Below are 18087 nucleotides of genomic sequence, written 5' to 3' on the forward strand. Positions count from 1 at the left end.
GTTCACATTTGTTCCCATGAAAAATGCCAAAGACAATGTTTGATAGGCATAAAGTAGTATTTTCACACCAACAAGGCGATTCCAGAAGAGCTGTTAGCCAAACGTTTGCATGTGTCAGCATGCATTTGCAGAAGTGGAGCACAAAAGTAGAAAAAAGTGGCGGGGCTAAAAAAAATAAATAAAAATAAAATCTATATCAGGTGAACAAAGTCATAAAGTCATGTCCTTAAGAACTAAGAAAAAGCACCTGGAGCTAACTGTTGTTGTGGTTTGGTAACAATAAAAGTGAAATAAATGAAAATCTGTTTGAGAACTGATCATTTTTCAACATTACAATGATCACAAACACACCATCATTGCATTAAATCAGATATGGACAGCAAAGCAAAAAAAATTTGACCCGGTCCGTCATGGATTGGCCTCTTCACAGCCAAGAACACACCATTATTGAAGAAGTGTTGGATCAGCTTGACAGAGAACAGAACAAAAGGCAGAAACACCCAAAGAAGAGCATGTCCTTCAAGAAGCCTGGAGAACTATCCCTGAAGACTGCTTAAAGAAATTAGAAGAAAACTGCATCAGAAAGTTCAGGCTGCGTTAAAGAATAAATGTAGTCGTACCAGATTTAATTTAAGCTTGTTAAAACTGTAAAAACTCTGTGGTGCCTTATATACTATATCTACATGTATGTTTTCACATTTTTCAATAAATCTATGCATCCATTTCCAATTTTTCTAGCAACGTATAAAGAGAGCAGTGGCTCAAGACGTTTGCATAATACTAGATAACACAGTGTAGAATAGAACTAGATTACACAGATTAGTCAAATGTCAAAATCCAGTTGAATACATGTGAATTCTCTTCATAGCTGTAGGTCAACAATGAAACAATGTGTCTGCGATAGGAAGCATTACAGGGAGATGGTGCATACACAAGCTGATTATGCACACACACCCCAGTTAAAACCCTCTTAAAAGGAAGTAGTCATAGCTGCATAGGTCAGAGGTTGCTTCTCTGAGGGCCCATGAGGATGTAGTAGTCCATGCATCACTTACCGAAAGGATCCCATTTCTCACCAAGCCACCAGGAAATGTGGTTCTCCTCTCCCCAGGGCTTCAGAATATTCTTTATGGTGTTTGTATTTGGTTTTGCTCATGCTGTGGTTTGCCTGTTGTGGTTAATTAGACTAATGAAAGAATTCAGTTGTAAGTGCAGCTGTTAAACAGCACTGCATTACGCTGAATCCTTCCTTTTTATTCTGCTGACTTATGCACACAGACACTGACAGAGATTCTTCTGCAAATAGATTAGGAATTGCTGGCTGTAGGTCAGCTGTTTTTTTAACATATGTTGCAAGCCTACTGTTGACTTAGAGCAGCCAGTGATTACCTCAACGGTCTAAAGAAAAAAGACGGCAACTGGGCTTCTTTAAGTTTGTGAAGACGTTTCATGTCTCAGCCACAAGGCTTCTTCAGTTCTAAAAACAAAAGTTGGCTAGTTGCAGGTGTGGAGAGGTGGTGTGAGTCGTCACATCAGCCATGGGTTGTTACCATCACTTATCATGTGACCTACTGAGGTCACCTAAAGCACTTCAGGAGGGATCGCAAGATTATTGTAGGGTCTTTACCTTACAGTAGAGGACCCAATTTCAGGCAAGCTTTAGCTGTCAGACAGATGCTTCATATTTGACTCTAGAATACTTTTACATGTATTTTATGAATACGTTTACAGCATTCAACTCAACTTAAAATTAGTAAAGTACTGTACAAAATCTCCTTCATCTTGACAGCGAGAAATAATAATCAAGCTCCAAGGCATCTTATTTTAGTGCATAATAATACTGACCACATTTTTCAGTGCTTTGTCTTTTACTGTGAAGAGTGTCTGTGTAGCATTAACTGGTTTTATTAGTAACACTGGGTGGAGTAAAAAAGCTCGAGTGATTTCACGGACATAATTAAGGAAAAGATATTCACTTCTGTCAGTTTGGAGCCAGAAATGCATTACAATTTGAGCTCTAGGCCTTTTTAAATTTTTGTTCTTGTGTCTACTTATTCTGTTTTATTTTGTCAGATTTTTTTTTTTCTATTTCATTTGTTTTTGTTCTTTGGAAATTTTCATCAGTCATAACTGCTTATTTTTTTTCTTTATCAATTCACTGCAAACATCAGTCATCCCTTCATTATCATTATTATTATTATTGCAAATGATGCATCACGTCAAACATCTACGTCCAAACCTCTGAGAACAAAACTCTCAGTCTTTGGTATACCCAATTCAAGCTTTTGCTGCTGACAACCTCTTGAGTGCAGCTGTGTGATTTGCCATTGTCTAGGGTGCTTGCTGAAACAAGAAGTCCCATCTTATCTCAAAGACCTCGTAGTCGGAGAGCCCTTCATTCCTGGTTCCTAGGATATTTAAAAGTAGAATGGGAGGCAGAGCCTTCAGTTTTCAGGGCCCTCTTCTGTGGAACCAGCTTCCAGTTTGGATTCAGGAGACAGACACTATCTCTTCTTTTAAGATTAGGCTTCAAACTTTTCTTTTTACTAAAGCATATAGTTAGGGCTGGACCAGGTGACCCTGAATCCTCCCTTAGTTATGCTGCAATAGGTCTAGGCTGCTGGGGAATTCCCATGATGCACTGAGTATTTCTTCTTCAGTCACCTCTTTTCACGCACTGTGTGTTACAGCTCCATGAATTTACAGGTTAGGGTGCTATAAATTTGGAATTGCACAGCAGTTGCAAACACATTCCTGAGCCATCTCCTTCACATCATACAGTTTCTATGCATTTCTGAGACCTGTGGAAACCTTTATAGCAGATACGTACTACAGACTCATTGTTCCTGGCCGTGGTGACAAAATCCACATCCAGGTTCCTCTCCTCACTAGAAACCGGCTCATAATCAGCACTCTTCATAACTGTAGGATGAGTCTGCTGCATGCTGCTTGAATGCTCACAAGATGACAGAGGGCTGGAATCTGAGGAGGAAATTGGAAATGTATTTAGAGCTTGTGTTTTAAAATACAAATCATGTTTCTGCTGAACATTTCACTTTTGATGAATCCTGAAAAAGAAAGTCCAGTTAAATGTGCCTCAGTAAACAATAAGAATACAATGGTGCGGCTCTATTATTACCACTAATTCAAGTTACTAAATTTTGTAGATTTTCCAAACTGTCTCAGGAAATTTTGCCTTTATTGTCTCACCACATTTTGATGTATTGCACACTGCTGACTTTCATTTCTGCATTGCTGACACCACCTCTATTCTCTGAAATTTCACCAAAAACTGTCAAAAATGAACAGTGTGATAATCAGCAGTGTTCGCACCATCTTTTGAAATGAAACCACTTTCCCAAGAAACTGCTCATATCACTTACACTGAGAAGCATTCAAATAATCCAACCTGTCACTGTGGCTCATCAACAGACCCTGACATCTGATTGGTTACCCTGCTACATCCCTGATAACGGAATGAAGCATCCCGGAATGCATTTAGAATCAATTGGCCCAATTGTGTAAAGTTTGAAAGTTTTTCTGCTATACACTTAAGATTTTTTTTGTAGATTTAATCTTCAAATATTTGGTATTTAGGATTCGTCAAAGCTCTGAAACCCCCCTACAGACAGACATGTCTCAGTGAATCATATCCTCTGTTTATCCCCAATTTTGGTGATATCTAATGGAAAATGGACTTATGCTTATATAGCGGTTTTCTACTCAAAGCACTCTATACAACATGCCACATTCACCCAAGCACTTTCTTCTAAATTTTTTAGTGCTTCCTAGCTAACATTCAAACATATTTATACTCCCATGGATGCATCGGAGAGCAACTTGGGGTTAGTATCTTGCCCAAGGATAACTGGCATGCAGACTGGAGGAACCAGGGATCGAACCACTAACCTTCCAAACCTACCTCCTGAGCTACAACCACCTCATGCGCTGTTAGTATATTTTTACCTGAAACATTGGCTTGTCTTTATTTCCTGATGATCAGATGAGTTATACTTCTTTATTAAAATATTTTAATATAGGTAGGAAAGCATGATCACTAGAAGTATAATCATCCGGAATACCATGTTGACACTGTCTTTGGATATCCAAAACAGCGATACCAGGCCTATTCCAGAAATGATGACAAATTGATTCCAGAAAAGGTTTTTAATATTTATTCAACAGTATTCTGCACACCAGCCGTCTCTTATAAATTCTGTGAGTCTACCACAACAACAAAAAGGAGAGAAAAAAAATCTGTTTTTTTCTTTGAGCAACAGCAATTATGAATATATGTATAATGTTTTTAAATATGATATGCTAAGCAGTCTGTTGATCAATAAGTAATATTCAGCTCAATATGCTAGTGTTCAGTTTTTTACCACCTTCAAATCATTTCACATTAAAAGGCTCTCTATAGCCTGCCAATGTGCTTATACTAATGTACATACATTTCAAAGAACACCAGTAATTCAATCTATAATGTTTTTCCTTTTCATTGTAAATAATAAATATAAAAGGTAGAAAGGCAGTAAAGTGAGCTGATATCATCCCGTTTGCTGCTGTCTCACCTTCTGTTCTGAGAAATTGGGACTCTTCAGTGTACTTGCCAAGTAGCAATTAGCAAGTATGCAAGTACAAACTCTGTGTACTCGATACCGAGAATTGCCTACTGAATCAACTCAAGAGAAAAGCAAAGGTTTTGATTATATCCGTGTTAACGCAGCCCGCTGATTTTGATTGGTGAGTTTGACAGCTAAAATAAATTCACAATGCAATGCTGTGCAGGAACAATTACATGAAAAGTGAAACTGAATTAATATTACATGAAATTAATTATGGATTTATTTAATTCATCAATCCTATGCTTAATTATTTAATGATCCATTTCATACAAGAGGTGTTAATAAACTCACTTTTTAAAAAATGAGGTCTTAACTCTGATTGCATAGCATTCCACGTGGCATTTTACAAAGTTGATGTGATGATTCAAATTAAAGCCTACAGATGGAATTTGCGAATGTGTCTGAACAGGAAATACATCACTGTGGACACTGATAGGTCCTTTTTTGTTGTTGTATGAATTAATAGCTAGTATTCCAGTAAGAGAGGGGAAGGTCTTGTATTAGCGATGACCTGACCAAACAGTCCAGTCAAATTTCAGATTTTTGGTGACATCCACATAGAACAGTCTGCTGCAGCTAACAAGAGTTTCTGAATATCATTACGATTGGATTAAATATATTTTTATTTCATTATTATCAATGTTACAGTCCCATGCATTATCAGGGACTGTAACATCTAGTCCTTTTTACTGAACCTACCAAAAAGCTGTGAAAAGCCACAGCACTCTACCTGACCTGACAAACAAAAGGAAAGATCAACAGGTGAGCACAGCGTAGCACTCAGCAGCTGAAGATCCAGGGAGTTTTCTCAGGAACTAACGGGGACCAAGACACGGTGAGACACTATGTCAACGCAACTTTTTGTATGTGGTCATGCTCTTGTCTGTAGAAGCATGCAAAGGAAGTTTTCAGTAATTCCATTAAGCCAGAGGACCTGCGGGCTAAGTCAGAGAAGCCATTCAAATGAAAGTGGCATATTGTTTATTAACTCTAGGCTGGTAATAGGAGTTCACTTCGGTACTAGCAGGCCTGCGTGCAAGTTAAATGGACATCAAGTCTACGGCACTCAAAGCCATCAGCATCTTAATGTAACAACCTGATTAGAGACTATGGCGCAGCACTCATACAGCCCCCATCGATTCTGTATCAGTGCGCCTATGTGCCCCCCAGTTACAGCCACAATACAGCGAACGCCACTGAAAGGGCTTAAAGGTTTTCTCTGGGTGAAAAAAATAGAGCTTTATTTCATTATCATCAAACTCATTCCAGCGAAAATGTTAAATCTCTTACCGAGCTCCAAAGCGCTGTCATTTTGGTCCAAGCTATCCGTCCGCTTCCCCTGACACTCCATCCTATCTATGAAGGCGCTCAGGGTTCCACAGATACCCTACCAAATCTACAGAAACATGGCCCTCTGCTGCATCATCTATTCCTCACAGCCGCCCGCGCTGTTGCATGGAAACGCTGGACGGAGAGCTACCACCTACCCATCCTTTGGACAGCTCGGAGAATAAAAGCAACTGTTTCCAAAGAAACTGTACCAAAGAAGCGACTGTGTGACTGCGATGAAATGTAGAGGTCCTTCAGATGTTAATTAGCCCTGTCTACATGAAATGTGTCAAAATGAACATGCCCTTTCCTGTGTGTGTGTGTGAACACGTCCTTCAGATCAGTGCAATTTGCTACCACACAGCACAGCAGTAACGCGCGGGCGCTCTGCGAAAAATAATCGTGCTGGAAAAAGCTCCAGAAGCATGTTGCATTCAATTCCCTGATTAAAAACAGGGAAACGTTTAACTCGCGGTTGGGAATCGTAAATATTTCCAAAAAGAAAACCTTCATTAACATACATTATTATTAGTAGTACTGGTAGTTTATTTAATCATTTGTCTATTAACTTGTCACACACACCCTAATATATATTCGACAAGTCTGAACTGTCGGGCCTCTCGGATGTGTATATATATCAATTGGAATAGATAAGTGCTGATGGATAACTGCTTACTATACTTACGATATATAAAGAATATGCATGGGAACTTGACAGGTTATCAGCATATGCATATGAAAGAGATCTTTAGAAAAAATATATATGTTTAATTCAGTTTTATTTATACAGAGCCAAATCACAACAACAGCCGCCTCAAGGTGCATTATATTGTAAGGTAGACCCTACAATAATACACACAGAGAAATCATATGACCCCTATGTGCAAGCAGTTTGTCGACAGTGGGAAGGAAAAACTCCGTTTTAAGAGGAAGAAACCTCCAGCAGAACCAGGCTCAGGGAGGGAGAGAGGAGGAGGACATTTACATGTCCTTTACAAGCTGAGAGGGCTTGTAAAGTACACTACTGCTCAAAGCACAAGACAAGTATTAATAAATATGGATGTTGATTTATGGCAGTGAGAGGGTGATTTATAAGACAACTAAGCAGGTAAGATTCAAGATTCAGAATTTTTATTTGCCATTTGCGCACAGGACCAACAGTCCATGCACACTCGAATTCGTGTGCAGAGCTCTCCAGGTCAAGTTACATTCATGCTGCCATTACATTAAATGACAGCATATAGAAACAGAAGCCTGTACAAATACCTGACCTTGTCCCACAGCCCTCCATTTTGGTGGATGCAAGATTAGAGACTTGATGTACAAACAGCTGTGGTGTCAAACATTTAAAATGTGCACTAGCAAATTTTTACCGAGGAATGCAATGGGAGCTCAGGAATTGCTTCAACTGTAGAGCTTATGATTTCCTATCAGATATGAACGCCGCATTTTTCTCGAGCCTGAGCGTCACTGAGTCAGCTGGTGCCGCCTACTCGAGCTGGGGTCTTCCAGTGGGTGCGAGGTGAGCGTAAATAGGCAATCAGGCACAGACTGATCCAAGCCCGCGGGAAGCAGTTATGGGTGTCTATAAACGCCGCCGCAGTCTGAGATATCGGTCTGCTCTAATGTCCGTGTCAAGCAGCACAAGATGAATGCTTGCCAGCCTTCAGTGTGAGACCTTCTGGAGAGTTAACACGAATAATGAGGTCTAAACTCTCGGAGACTGGAAACGACGCTAATGAACCGCAACCAATCTCGTTTGTAATTCATGAAGCAAACAATTGTAAGCGTTTCTCCGGCCGCAGTCCAACACAAATACTCGTTCAAACACGAGTCTCGAACATTTAAATGAACGCGTAAAGGCAAACACGTATCTCGTCATTTGACGCAAAACAGACAATTAATGCATGTTTTTTTAAAGTGAATCAAAGAAAGAGAGATCAGCTATCATAGACAATATAGCCAAAGGACATTAAAATAAACAGGCTAAGCTGCATTCTACAAAAAGCACAAAGAAAGCAGGAGACAGCAAGTGCAGTTTAAAGGAAAAGTGGCTCGTTGATGATAATGAATATTTACCCGTTTTCCCGGAGTTACAGAGCGGAGTTTAGCAGAAGGTAAATGCAAGTACTGACAAGCTAATACTTCCCTCTCACCTGTACAGAGAGGGTGGAGGAGGAAGTGCTTCTGGTCTTCTCAGGTAAAAACTCTCCTCCCACAAAAATTAAGTCATTGGTGGGTTGTGTAATGTGACAGTGTACAAGCATGGGACTGAATGGCGAGGAGCCAGTACATATCCCAAAGCAAATAAAACATGCATCCTGTCACTGTCAGGCTGATAGATGTGAAAACATTAATTTATTTATTAAGGATGAATGGGCAGAGGCAAGACAATATCACAAACACAGACTGGGAGGCAACTCAGAAACGCAGACATTCCCAAACAGGCATGTTTAGACTTGCAGTGGACTCCCGGGTAGTTTTCCAGTTCTGAAACACACACACACCCTCTGAACTCATGTTTAGGGTCAGAGCAAACTTTTTAAAGAACAGACAAACTACATATATGTAGAAAACTGTCTGGTTTTGTTGACAGCAACCAGGCAATATACAGTGCGTTGCAGAGAAAAATGAACAACAGTCGGGACCTCTCCTTAAATGTAAACCAAATGTTTCAGCAGCTTTTGTATTTCCCTATTCAAAGCGCAACTTTGTGTGCATGACGTCATCCTCAGAGTTTTCCTGTTTAGAAAAGTAAGAGATAGTGGTTCAGTAAAAAACCCACTAAAAAACAAATGCCTATCTTGTGCATTGCTGGTCTAGAATCAGTGATCTAGATCCTTAATGCCTGTGGGCCCAAAGCGTGCAAAGGTAGTGTCCTGTTCCTCCATCCTGATTGTAACACTTCATAATGACTATAGAAAGGGTGTGGTGCATCACTAAAGATAGCTTAGTCTTAAGTGGTGTGGACAAGCAATGTCATATTATTTGCCATTCCAAACCATATACTTTATCCAGTCCTATTTCCATCCATTCTACATGTAGTCCTTTGACCTCCTGCTTCCTTTAATAGGAACAACAACAGATGCAGTTGTAGTAGCAGTATTAGCAGTACCAGTGTAGCAGCAACAATAGCAGAAGCAGTAGTAGTAAAAGCAGTTGCAGTAATTAGAGTAAGTAGTAATTAGACTTTTGCCCCCTACAAAATAAAAGCACATTCTGTTTACTATTTGCAAAGAGCTGCAGTGGGAGGAGCAGTTGTGGTGGTATTCAGAGTGTGGAATTTTACATGTACTCGCTGTCAAGAGGAAGAAGCTCTTTCATCTGTAGAGCAGAACTCTCTGGGTGCTGCTGCTTACATGCATACATCTGGACTAAATGCATACAAATTCATGTATACACTGTTGGTGAATGCACAATTCCTTAATGCGACAGTGTTTTTCAGAAAGAAACCAAACCTGACCTGTGTGGTGTATAGTCTGATGTCAGACCATAGCATCAGTGCTTTTAACCCAACAACAGCTGCTTAAAATCAAACCGGGGACTGCTGTTTGCAAAGAATTTGCCACATTTTCATCATGACTGTCAGTATGGACACTGGTGGTGAAACTCAAGCCTTCACAGTGGTAATTTCAGACCAGGCTATGCTAGAAGGGAAAAGAGGTGTGCATTTTAATGAGCTTAGTCTACCTACTTTGTTTCTCAATAATCCAAAGACTTTCATTGCCCTGGGTGTTGCTTTACGAAGCCCACACCCAAGTTTTTCTTAAGACTTCTCTGCTGAGACAGCACTGCAATCATGGTGGTTGGTTGCTGAGTTTCTTCATTTAACCACCCCCCAGTCTGTCGTCCATATATGTTAAATATGTCTGGTTTTTGTTGGCTTATTTTGGGTTTTCTGGCTATTATTGACCATTCTAAGTTTGTTTTTCATTGCTTTGATAATTAGTTCCCATTATTATTGTATGTTGATTTTTGTTCTTGTTTTCAAGATTATTCCTGCATTTCTGGGTTCGGTTAGAACTGTCATTTTGTTTTCAGTTTACTCATTCTGGTATTGGGCTAGTTTCTACAGTGTTTTGATGCCAAGTCCCTATCTCAGTGTTAGGGGGTTCCTTTTTTAGTTGCTTTCTGTTTTATTTTGGTACTTCTTTTTGTCTTGTCATGCGAGAAATTGGACCCACAAAGGGATAAACAAAAAGAGGGTGCCTTATTGCTGTAAAAAATCCAAACAATCCAAACAAAACAAAACCTAAACTAGAACCTAGGAATGATAAACTAAGAAACTGGGAACTAGAAACTAGGAACAGGGAGTAGTGAGGAAAATGAGGAAAAGGGAGAAACACACAGCAACAAGGGACAATGCAGCAACAGAGGACTTAAATACATTGGGGATGATGGAAGAATAGGAACCAGGAGGGAACACTTCTTGAAGTTTAAGGAGCTTGGAAAGAAAAGTGTCTGGACTTCTTTAAGTTTCCTTGAAAAAGTTTCAGTTCTTTAGAACTGAAGAAGCTTCTCAGATGAGAGGTGAAACTTCTTCAAGGAAACTTAAAGAAGTCCAGACACTTTTCTTTCCAAGCTCCTTAGACAGCAATGACCTAGATGACTGAGAACCTTCACAGACACATCTTGAAGTAATCAGACACAGTGAGACGGGGAGGAAGCAAAACTGAACACAGGATGAGAGACTTTCAAAATAAAACAAGAAACATACTGAGATGCAAACTAAAATACAAAAGCTTGGCACTGGGACTGGGGGGACAGAAACATGGGAACAAGGCAGACTGAGGAGACAGAGAGGGGGAGAGAGTGAGGGACATAGAAATGGCAAGAGATATGACGGGCTGGGGAGAACACAGACGAGACCAAGACAACCAGAATATGAAAGAGAACAGATTAAATGAACAAGAACCTAAGAACTAGAAATACAAATGATTAAACAAGGAAGAGCAAAAAAACTGAACCATGAATAACACAAAATCAAGTCATTTTAATTAAACTAGAAAGCATACACTGGGCCACAGACCCAGGGCTAAGACCATTTAGTTTTACTTTCTCCTTATCTTTTTAGCTAGATTCTGATCACCTGTGCCTCACTTTCCCAGCTGATTCCAAAAGGTTTATTATGTTTATCTGGACATAGCGTTTTCAGTGGGAGAAACATTTCGTCACTCATCTAAGTGACTTCTTCAGTCACGGCTGAGTGTCACAAAGCTTAAATCAACCACACTATGTTCTTGCATTCTGTACTTAAAATGGCCTGGAATCAACAGATCTCAATCTAACAAAGTATGTTGCAACATGGGAGGTGGTGGAATGGAAGATTTGCATCCTGTAGCTGACATATCTACAGTGACAACATGATCGTATCGCGTTAGAATAGACCAAAGGAATTTTTCCAAAAGAAAGCACCTCTCAAGGCAGTAGTTATTCCAACCGGGAATTAGCAAAGTGTACACAGTAAAGTGTCCCAAGTGTGTAAATACAGTTTCAGAAGGACTTTGTCTGTGAGAGTTCTCAGTCATCCAGGTCATCGTAGTCTAAGGAGCTTGGAAAGAAAAGAGTCTGGACTTCTTTAAGTTTCTTGAAGACTTTTCGCCTCTCATCTGACAAGCTTCTTCAGTTCTAAGAGCTTTACTGACACATCACTCTGTGACAATGAACTCTTCTGTGGGTCTGTAAATCCCCTGTTTGCAGGAACTGGCTTTTCCAGTAATGTTGCAATGTAATGGGACATGTATGGTTTTTACAGTAGGTGTGTCATGTCAGTTTTGTCATGGCAGGCCGGCTAATCTCACCGTCTCCTCACCAGTAAAATGGTAAATGGCCTGTATTTATATAGCGCTTTTTTATGGTCCCTAAGGACCCCAAAGCGCTCTACATATCCAGTCATTCACCCATTCACGCACACATTCACACACTGGTGATGGCAAGCTACATTGTAGCCACAGCCACCCTGGGGCGCACTGACAGAGGCGAGGCTGCCGGACACTGGCGCCACCGGGCCCTCTGACCACCACCAGTAGGCAACGGGTGAAGTGTCTTGCCCAGTGTCTTGCTACTGTTGAACAAGTGTAGTAACAATTGTTCAACAGTAGTGCTTTAGGCTAGCTGTCACCTAAAGAGAAGCAGAACGCATATCAAAACTTTTAGAAAAGGTAGCAGAACACTATAACCGTATAGAGTATGTCTGGGCAGTGCGAGTGTGTGTACACTGTCCATTTCTGTTTGTGTCCGTGTTGGGTGAGTGCTGAGTATTTGTATATGTGTGCATGAGGGTGGGAATGCATGTCTGTGTCTGTGTGTGCCTTTGTGTCTGTGTCTATATGTCAGGTCTTAGACTCTACCTCTCTGGGAACACCTCAGGCCCTTCCAAGTATGGGGGGGGCCTATCTCCCACCCACCACACTCCCTGCCAGTGGCTGATACCCTCAGACATCGGTTCTCTGTGTCCAGGGCTGAGGGCTCAGGTATGTACTGGCTCACTCCCGGTGGCTGCTTGGAGGGGCCTGCCACCCATGGCTTAGTCGGGCTCCTTCCAGGGGGATAGGAGGCCCTTGGACCTCGGGCCACTGGCCCTGGGGCTCGGTCGACGTTGCAGTAGTATAATCTAGTAAATTTGGTTCGTTGTCTATGCAGTTTCTTGCCTCATTTTCCAGTCACCTCAATAGAGTGACCAACTCTGCTTTTAGCAGGCTTTCAACATAGCAGTGGATAGTGCCCAGGTAATTGAGGGAATTTGAGGAGGTTATCCTTTTGGTGCGTAAGGCTTTTGACAGGTGAATTTAGAGGAAGTTGTTGTTATGAGACAGATTGGAATGCCAAAGAATATCTGAGACATAGGACAATGCAGGTAAGAATCAGCAACATTTAAAAAGAAAAAATGCAAGCAACAGCAAAATATTAAAGCCTACACTGTTACTAGGTAGCTATAACAAGTTGTTGATGAGTGGTAAAAGAATTAGCCTTAAAACAGACAGTATGATAAGTTGACAAGAAGCTGTCAGGGGTAGAATGCCACATCGCCCTAGGTAGCTCCTAACACCTTTAGACCTGTGGCCCATAGAAACAATTTTGCCATTTTAGCTCTAGTTTTATAATCATTTAAGGCTGACCAAACTATACTGTTGGGTACTTTTGTAAGGCGTCACCTTACTGAGGAGCTTTAGTTAAAAAAAAAAAAACTTGTCTTAACAAAAGAGAGTGCTTTAAAATTTGAACAGATTGTCAATTCCTTGCAATGGGATGGCTAAAAGACCAATGGCGCTGTCATCCGCATCTAACAGGTTGGGTTGCCCAAATAAAATAATTTCTGTTTTACTTTTGTTCAAATTAAGAAAGTTTATCTCTTACCCTGATTGTACATCTCTGAGACAGTTCACTAGTGGCTGAATAGAAACATGGCCATTGGTTTGTATAGGTAAATATAGCTGTAGGTCATCTGGAAAGCAATGAAGGGAGATGCTTTTTAAAAATGAGGTGGGTGTCATTTTTAAATGGCACCCATCTCAAGCTGTGAAAGAAGAAGGTTATGATTAGGAGTGTCAAATCCCACAGTCAGGTCCAAGAGCACAAGGACAGCAGAATTACCAGCATTAAGAGTTAAAAGCATTTTCTTAGACTCTTAGAAAGGCTGGACCTTCACAGAAATGTCATTTAAATCCAGGTATGACTGTATTTTTGTATAAACTACCTTCTCTAAAACCTTAGAAATGGAGCTTAGAAATATCCCTGAAATTAGAAAGAACATGTCACAACCCTTAGTATGGAACTGTAGGAGGCACAAGGTGTAACGAAAAATGTATAAAGTAAAACTAGCAACCCACAACTTAAAAGTACTGAACAAAACCTAGCTCAGCTTAAAGTTCAGTGTTTCATAAGTGATTTAACAAACAGAAAGGAAGCTATACACTTCAGGGTCTCTAACGCCAAAATAACAAACAAAACGACCCCCCTCTGACTGAAAGTAAAACAGTTCTTATCTAATCTCTCTGGCTAGCTGCAAAACAGGAGAAAACAAGTTTAAAGAAAATGGTAAAACAATATATCTTAACACAGTTCAACAAAAGAAAAACATCTAATTACTCAGTACACAAGATTAAGTTTCACGCAAAATCACAGTGGCAGAGACACCGCCACATGGATGCCCAGGGGGGAAAAGGCATGGCGCTGGATGAGTGTGGCTTTTATGCAGTCCCCTGATGAGGAAGAAGTGACTTCAGCTCTACATCAAGCTGTGACAGCAGGTCTGCAAACAAACAAGAGATGAAAAGAAAAATACTCCCTTCCAGTAAATAGAGCCCTTAGAGGACAAGTGGACATAGCAGAACAGACGAAGACAAGTTGTCTTTTTAATGAGGAACTGTATAAAAGTATGTTTAAAAGCAGCTGGGACACAGCTAGACATCACTGATAAATTGATTTGGTCCACAAGGATATTTAAAAACCTCCTTGAAGAGGTGCAATGGTGTTTAGGGGGCAATAAAAAGGCTGCATATGCTGAACTATATCAGTTTAAAAAGGGGAGAGATAGCTGTTCTTAAAAGTAATGCTAAGTTCTCAAAGACAACTGGGCAAACAGGAGAAACAGCAAAATTTGGGGCTGGAGAAAAGACCTGACAGCAGAAATCTTTATTTTTTTTAATGAGAGAAATTTTTCACAAAGTGCAGATGAGTGCATAATGCAAGTAGCACTACATGGATTTATGAGAGAGTTAAGAGTGATAAAGAAAGTGAGATTTGTGGCTATTTGAAATGAGATTTAATAAAAAAACAAAATTGGAGTTTTCAGCTTTAACGAGTCTCTGATGCTCCAGTAGGCTGCTTTTTAAAATATCTTATAAAACTTGAACACAATCCTTCTTCTGTCTTCTATCTGCATGTTGGCAGTTGCTGCTTAGAGGGCACATAGTGTAATTCAGCCATGGCTCTGTCACCGGCTTAGACTGTTTAATTCTAAAAGGAGCCACCATGTCATAGGGTAGTACAAGAAGAATGAAAACGTTCTCAGTACTAAGATTAAAATAATAATCCTGACTGAAAAGCAAAAACCCATTAAAAACTAATGCAAAAAAGATGCTGTTAAATAATTTTTTTTGTGCACTCAGCGGGTCAGAGAGCATGGTTTGGTTTGAGAGCTGGACAAAGTAACAGTAAATTGTTAATTGTTAATTGCCCCTTGGGGATAAATAAAGTCTTTCTGATTCTGATTCTGATTCTGATCAATAAAACTGCAAAACGGTCTGAAATATGAGTGTGCGTCTGTTTTCATGTGTTGGAACAGACACTCAGTGAAGTTAATTGTTTCAGTAAGATCAAGATATCCTTTCACCAAGAATTTGGATTCACAACTGACATGAATGTTGAAATAACAGATGCTCAGAAACTGATCATAATTCACTGTTATTTCTCCTACATACTCTGCAAATTCTAATAAGAAATATTTGTTGCTTGGCAGGCAGTAGACCAGAGTGCACTGAATAGGAGTATTCAAGTTTATGACTGCACTTTAGAGGTGGATCTAAATAGCAGAAAGGATTGGACCTGCAGCCACATCTCAGATACGCCTTAGTTCTCAATAGAACACATCCACGCTTCACCAGTCTTTTGGAATGTTTCTGTGAACCTCAGTCACCACTCGCAGACAGACTGTGCTTGTAGACACTGTTTTTTACTGTTCTTTGACACTTTTGGCTGGACCTTCTCAGTTTTACACCTCTCTGCAGTCTACACTATTCAGTCTCAGCTTGGTCGTGCATTAGGGTCCCCTTTACTTTTGACTCTGGCACCGTGACAACCGCATTATATTCTGACTTTGATTTTCAGGGTGTCTTTGAATTCAGCCCTCTGCGGGTTGATAATTTTCATTTCAATCAAACAATGTGGAATTTTTTCCTTCCTAACACATTACCCAGTCCATATCAGTATAGATATCCAGCATTGTTATTCCAACTGAGCTCTGATATGTTTCTTTAATTTTCTTCAGCAGTATCTCTTTACATTTTCATCCAACCTTCACACTTCAAATAACACATTGGGAGCTACTCTTGGTTCATAACTGATGCAGAGGAGGGTGCATGAGGTTACAGTATCCAGTCTGCATGCAAAGGATACTTTTGGCTTTGCACCAGCATCCTTCCAATTAGTAGATTACCCACCTCCTAAGCCACAACTAACCACTGGCATCTTTTAGAAGGAAATGGACCTTACCAAAGTTGTTAAATGATTTGAGAAAAATGAGAAAGAAGTTAAGGTCTCTCAACTGGACTGTGCATCTGTGAAATGTGCATTCATGTTAAATTATTGAATTGTATATTGAAGAATTTTAAGGACCTGCTGCTAAACATCTTTGTTCCCTGATACCACAGGATTAATTCGGAGTTCATGTAAATCCATGTCTCTGCAGGTCAGATATAATTTAATAGCATGAGGAAACCTATAAGATATTAGGCAGATAATTTAATTGTTGGGGATAACTGGTGTTCACTGAAGTAGTGCGACCTGCAACAAAGATACATGAATCTGATGTATCTAAATATCTCAAAGTTTGACAGAATTAGGTAACATGAAGTTAGCTGTCAGGCTTTGATTACAGTGATTAAATATCCTATGAAAATGATGTAGTTTTTTTTGACATTGTAGGCACAGCATAATTGTGATTATGTCACTTCATTTTTATAATGCAAACATGTTTGCATTTTAAAGAAAATGAGAAAGAGAGGCTAGTACATGTATGTGTGCCCTGTATGTGTTCTTCCTGCTGTGGAAAACACATGAACAGACAACTCCAGGCTTCCTTTTTTTGACACCGATATCAGACAACAGTGACTCTGCAGATACCATGTGCCATGCACTAGTTGTTGTTAGAACTGAACAATTTCCTCTCTGACTTTAATCACACTGTGTGGAACTTAACACACAAAAGAAAAGAAAAGTTTGACTTCGGACAGTTCCCCTGTATTACTGGGATTTACGGGATTTATTCAAGTTATAACATGTTTGTCAGAGAATTATACGTCAGCGAAAGGTAAATGACACCTAGCTTAAATTTTTGTCTTCTTTTTGTCTTGATCTTGTATTTTTCTTTTTGCAATAACATGCAGTTATCTATGACTACCACAACTTTATTAGTTCTTTGTTGCCATATTTAGCATCAGTGTGAACAGGACTGAGGTCAAGAAGCCCTCCTCACATCATCATCCTCTGCAAAAATAGCTCTATTAACTATTTCCCATACATCATCCTCTCCACTTCCTGTTGTTCCCCACACTCCTCCAAACACACTCTGTATTTCTTTCTCTCTCCCCCTCTCATTCTTTCACTCTCTCTCACACACACACATGCACACATGTTGGGATATTTTCTCACAGTCTTATGCAGATAGAAGCAGTGGGGTACAACTTCCAAACATTCTCTCTCTCTCTCTCTCTCTCTCTCTCTCTCTCTCTCCCTCTGTGTGTGTGTGTGTGTGTGTGTGAATGTAAAATGAAATTGTCCTCATATAGTGCTTTTCTACTGTACTTGAGCACCCAAAGCTGCTTTCTACAGCTTGCCTCATCCACACACTTTCATACAGCATGCCTTTCTATCTAACAAACAAAACAAGCAGTTTTTATTTGAGAGCATTAACTTTCGTTCATTTCAGATTTTTTGTCTTCTGTCATCTCAATAAGATAAGTAATGCACAGTGAAAGTGAAATTAGCACATTTAAAAGCTGTTCGATCAGCAGTGATAAGCACAAAACAGCTCTGTTAGCTTCTGTTAGCTCTCAGGAGGATAGCAGGCAGTGTGCTAGAAACCAGCAGTGATCCTTTTGAATCACTTTGTGCTTCATATTACTTCAGTCAGTCTTTAGTGTTGGAGTATTGCAAGTACAACTGGAATAACATATAAAATATTAGAAAAACATTATTCTGAAGACACTAAGTTTAAGGCCAAATCTTCATCCACACTGTGCCCTATGATCTGCTCCATTAGAGGGGCTTTTTTATTGATAGTGTGCTTGTACGCTCTCTTCTTTGGAATTTCAGGTTGACAAAGTAAAGCATAATTAATCCCGCAGAAAACATTTTTTCCATAATACGGTGGTTCTGAGAGGTTGCAAACAAATTACTTTGGAAATAGCAATGT

At 39.9% G+C, this 18087-nt stretch overlaps 1 protein-coding gene across 6 annotated transcripts in view; it reads right to left on the minus strand.

Annotated features, from left to right (window-relative positions):
* The window catches only part of ano1a (anoctamin 1, calcium activated chloride channel a), a 51802-nt gene extending 43635 nt beyond the window's left edge, over positions 1 to 8167 (minus strand). For 2 of the 6 annotated variants that reach the window (XM_019354824.2, XM_019354825.2), the window contains exons 1-2: positions 5916 to 6351; positions 2831 to 2982 (exon numbers count right to left, since the gene is read on the minus strand). In XM_019354824.2, the coding sequence (XP_019210369.1) occupies positions 2831 to 2982; positions 5916 to 5976 (213 nt within the window). In that variant the 5' untranslated portion in view covers positions 5977 to 6351. Of the gene's footprint in view, positions 1 to 2830; positions 2983 to 3210; positions 3289 to 5915; positions 6352 to 8033 lie in introns of those variants that run through there. The other 4 variants (XM_019354822.2, XM_019354821.2, XM_019354823.2 and 1 more) reach the window with 3 other exon arrangements.
* Positions 8168 to 18087: the final 9920 nt, after the last annotated feature.

Source organism: Oreochromis niloticus, linkage group LG1, assembly GCF_001858045.2.
Source record: "Oreochromis niloticus isolate F11D_XX linkage group LG1, O_niloticus_UMD_NMBU, whole genome shotgun sequence".
NCBI classification, from domain to species: Eukaryota; Metazoa; Chordata; class Actinopteri; order Cichliformes; family Cichlidae; genus Oreochromis; species Oreochromis niloticus.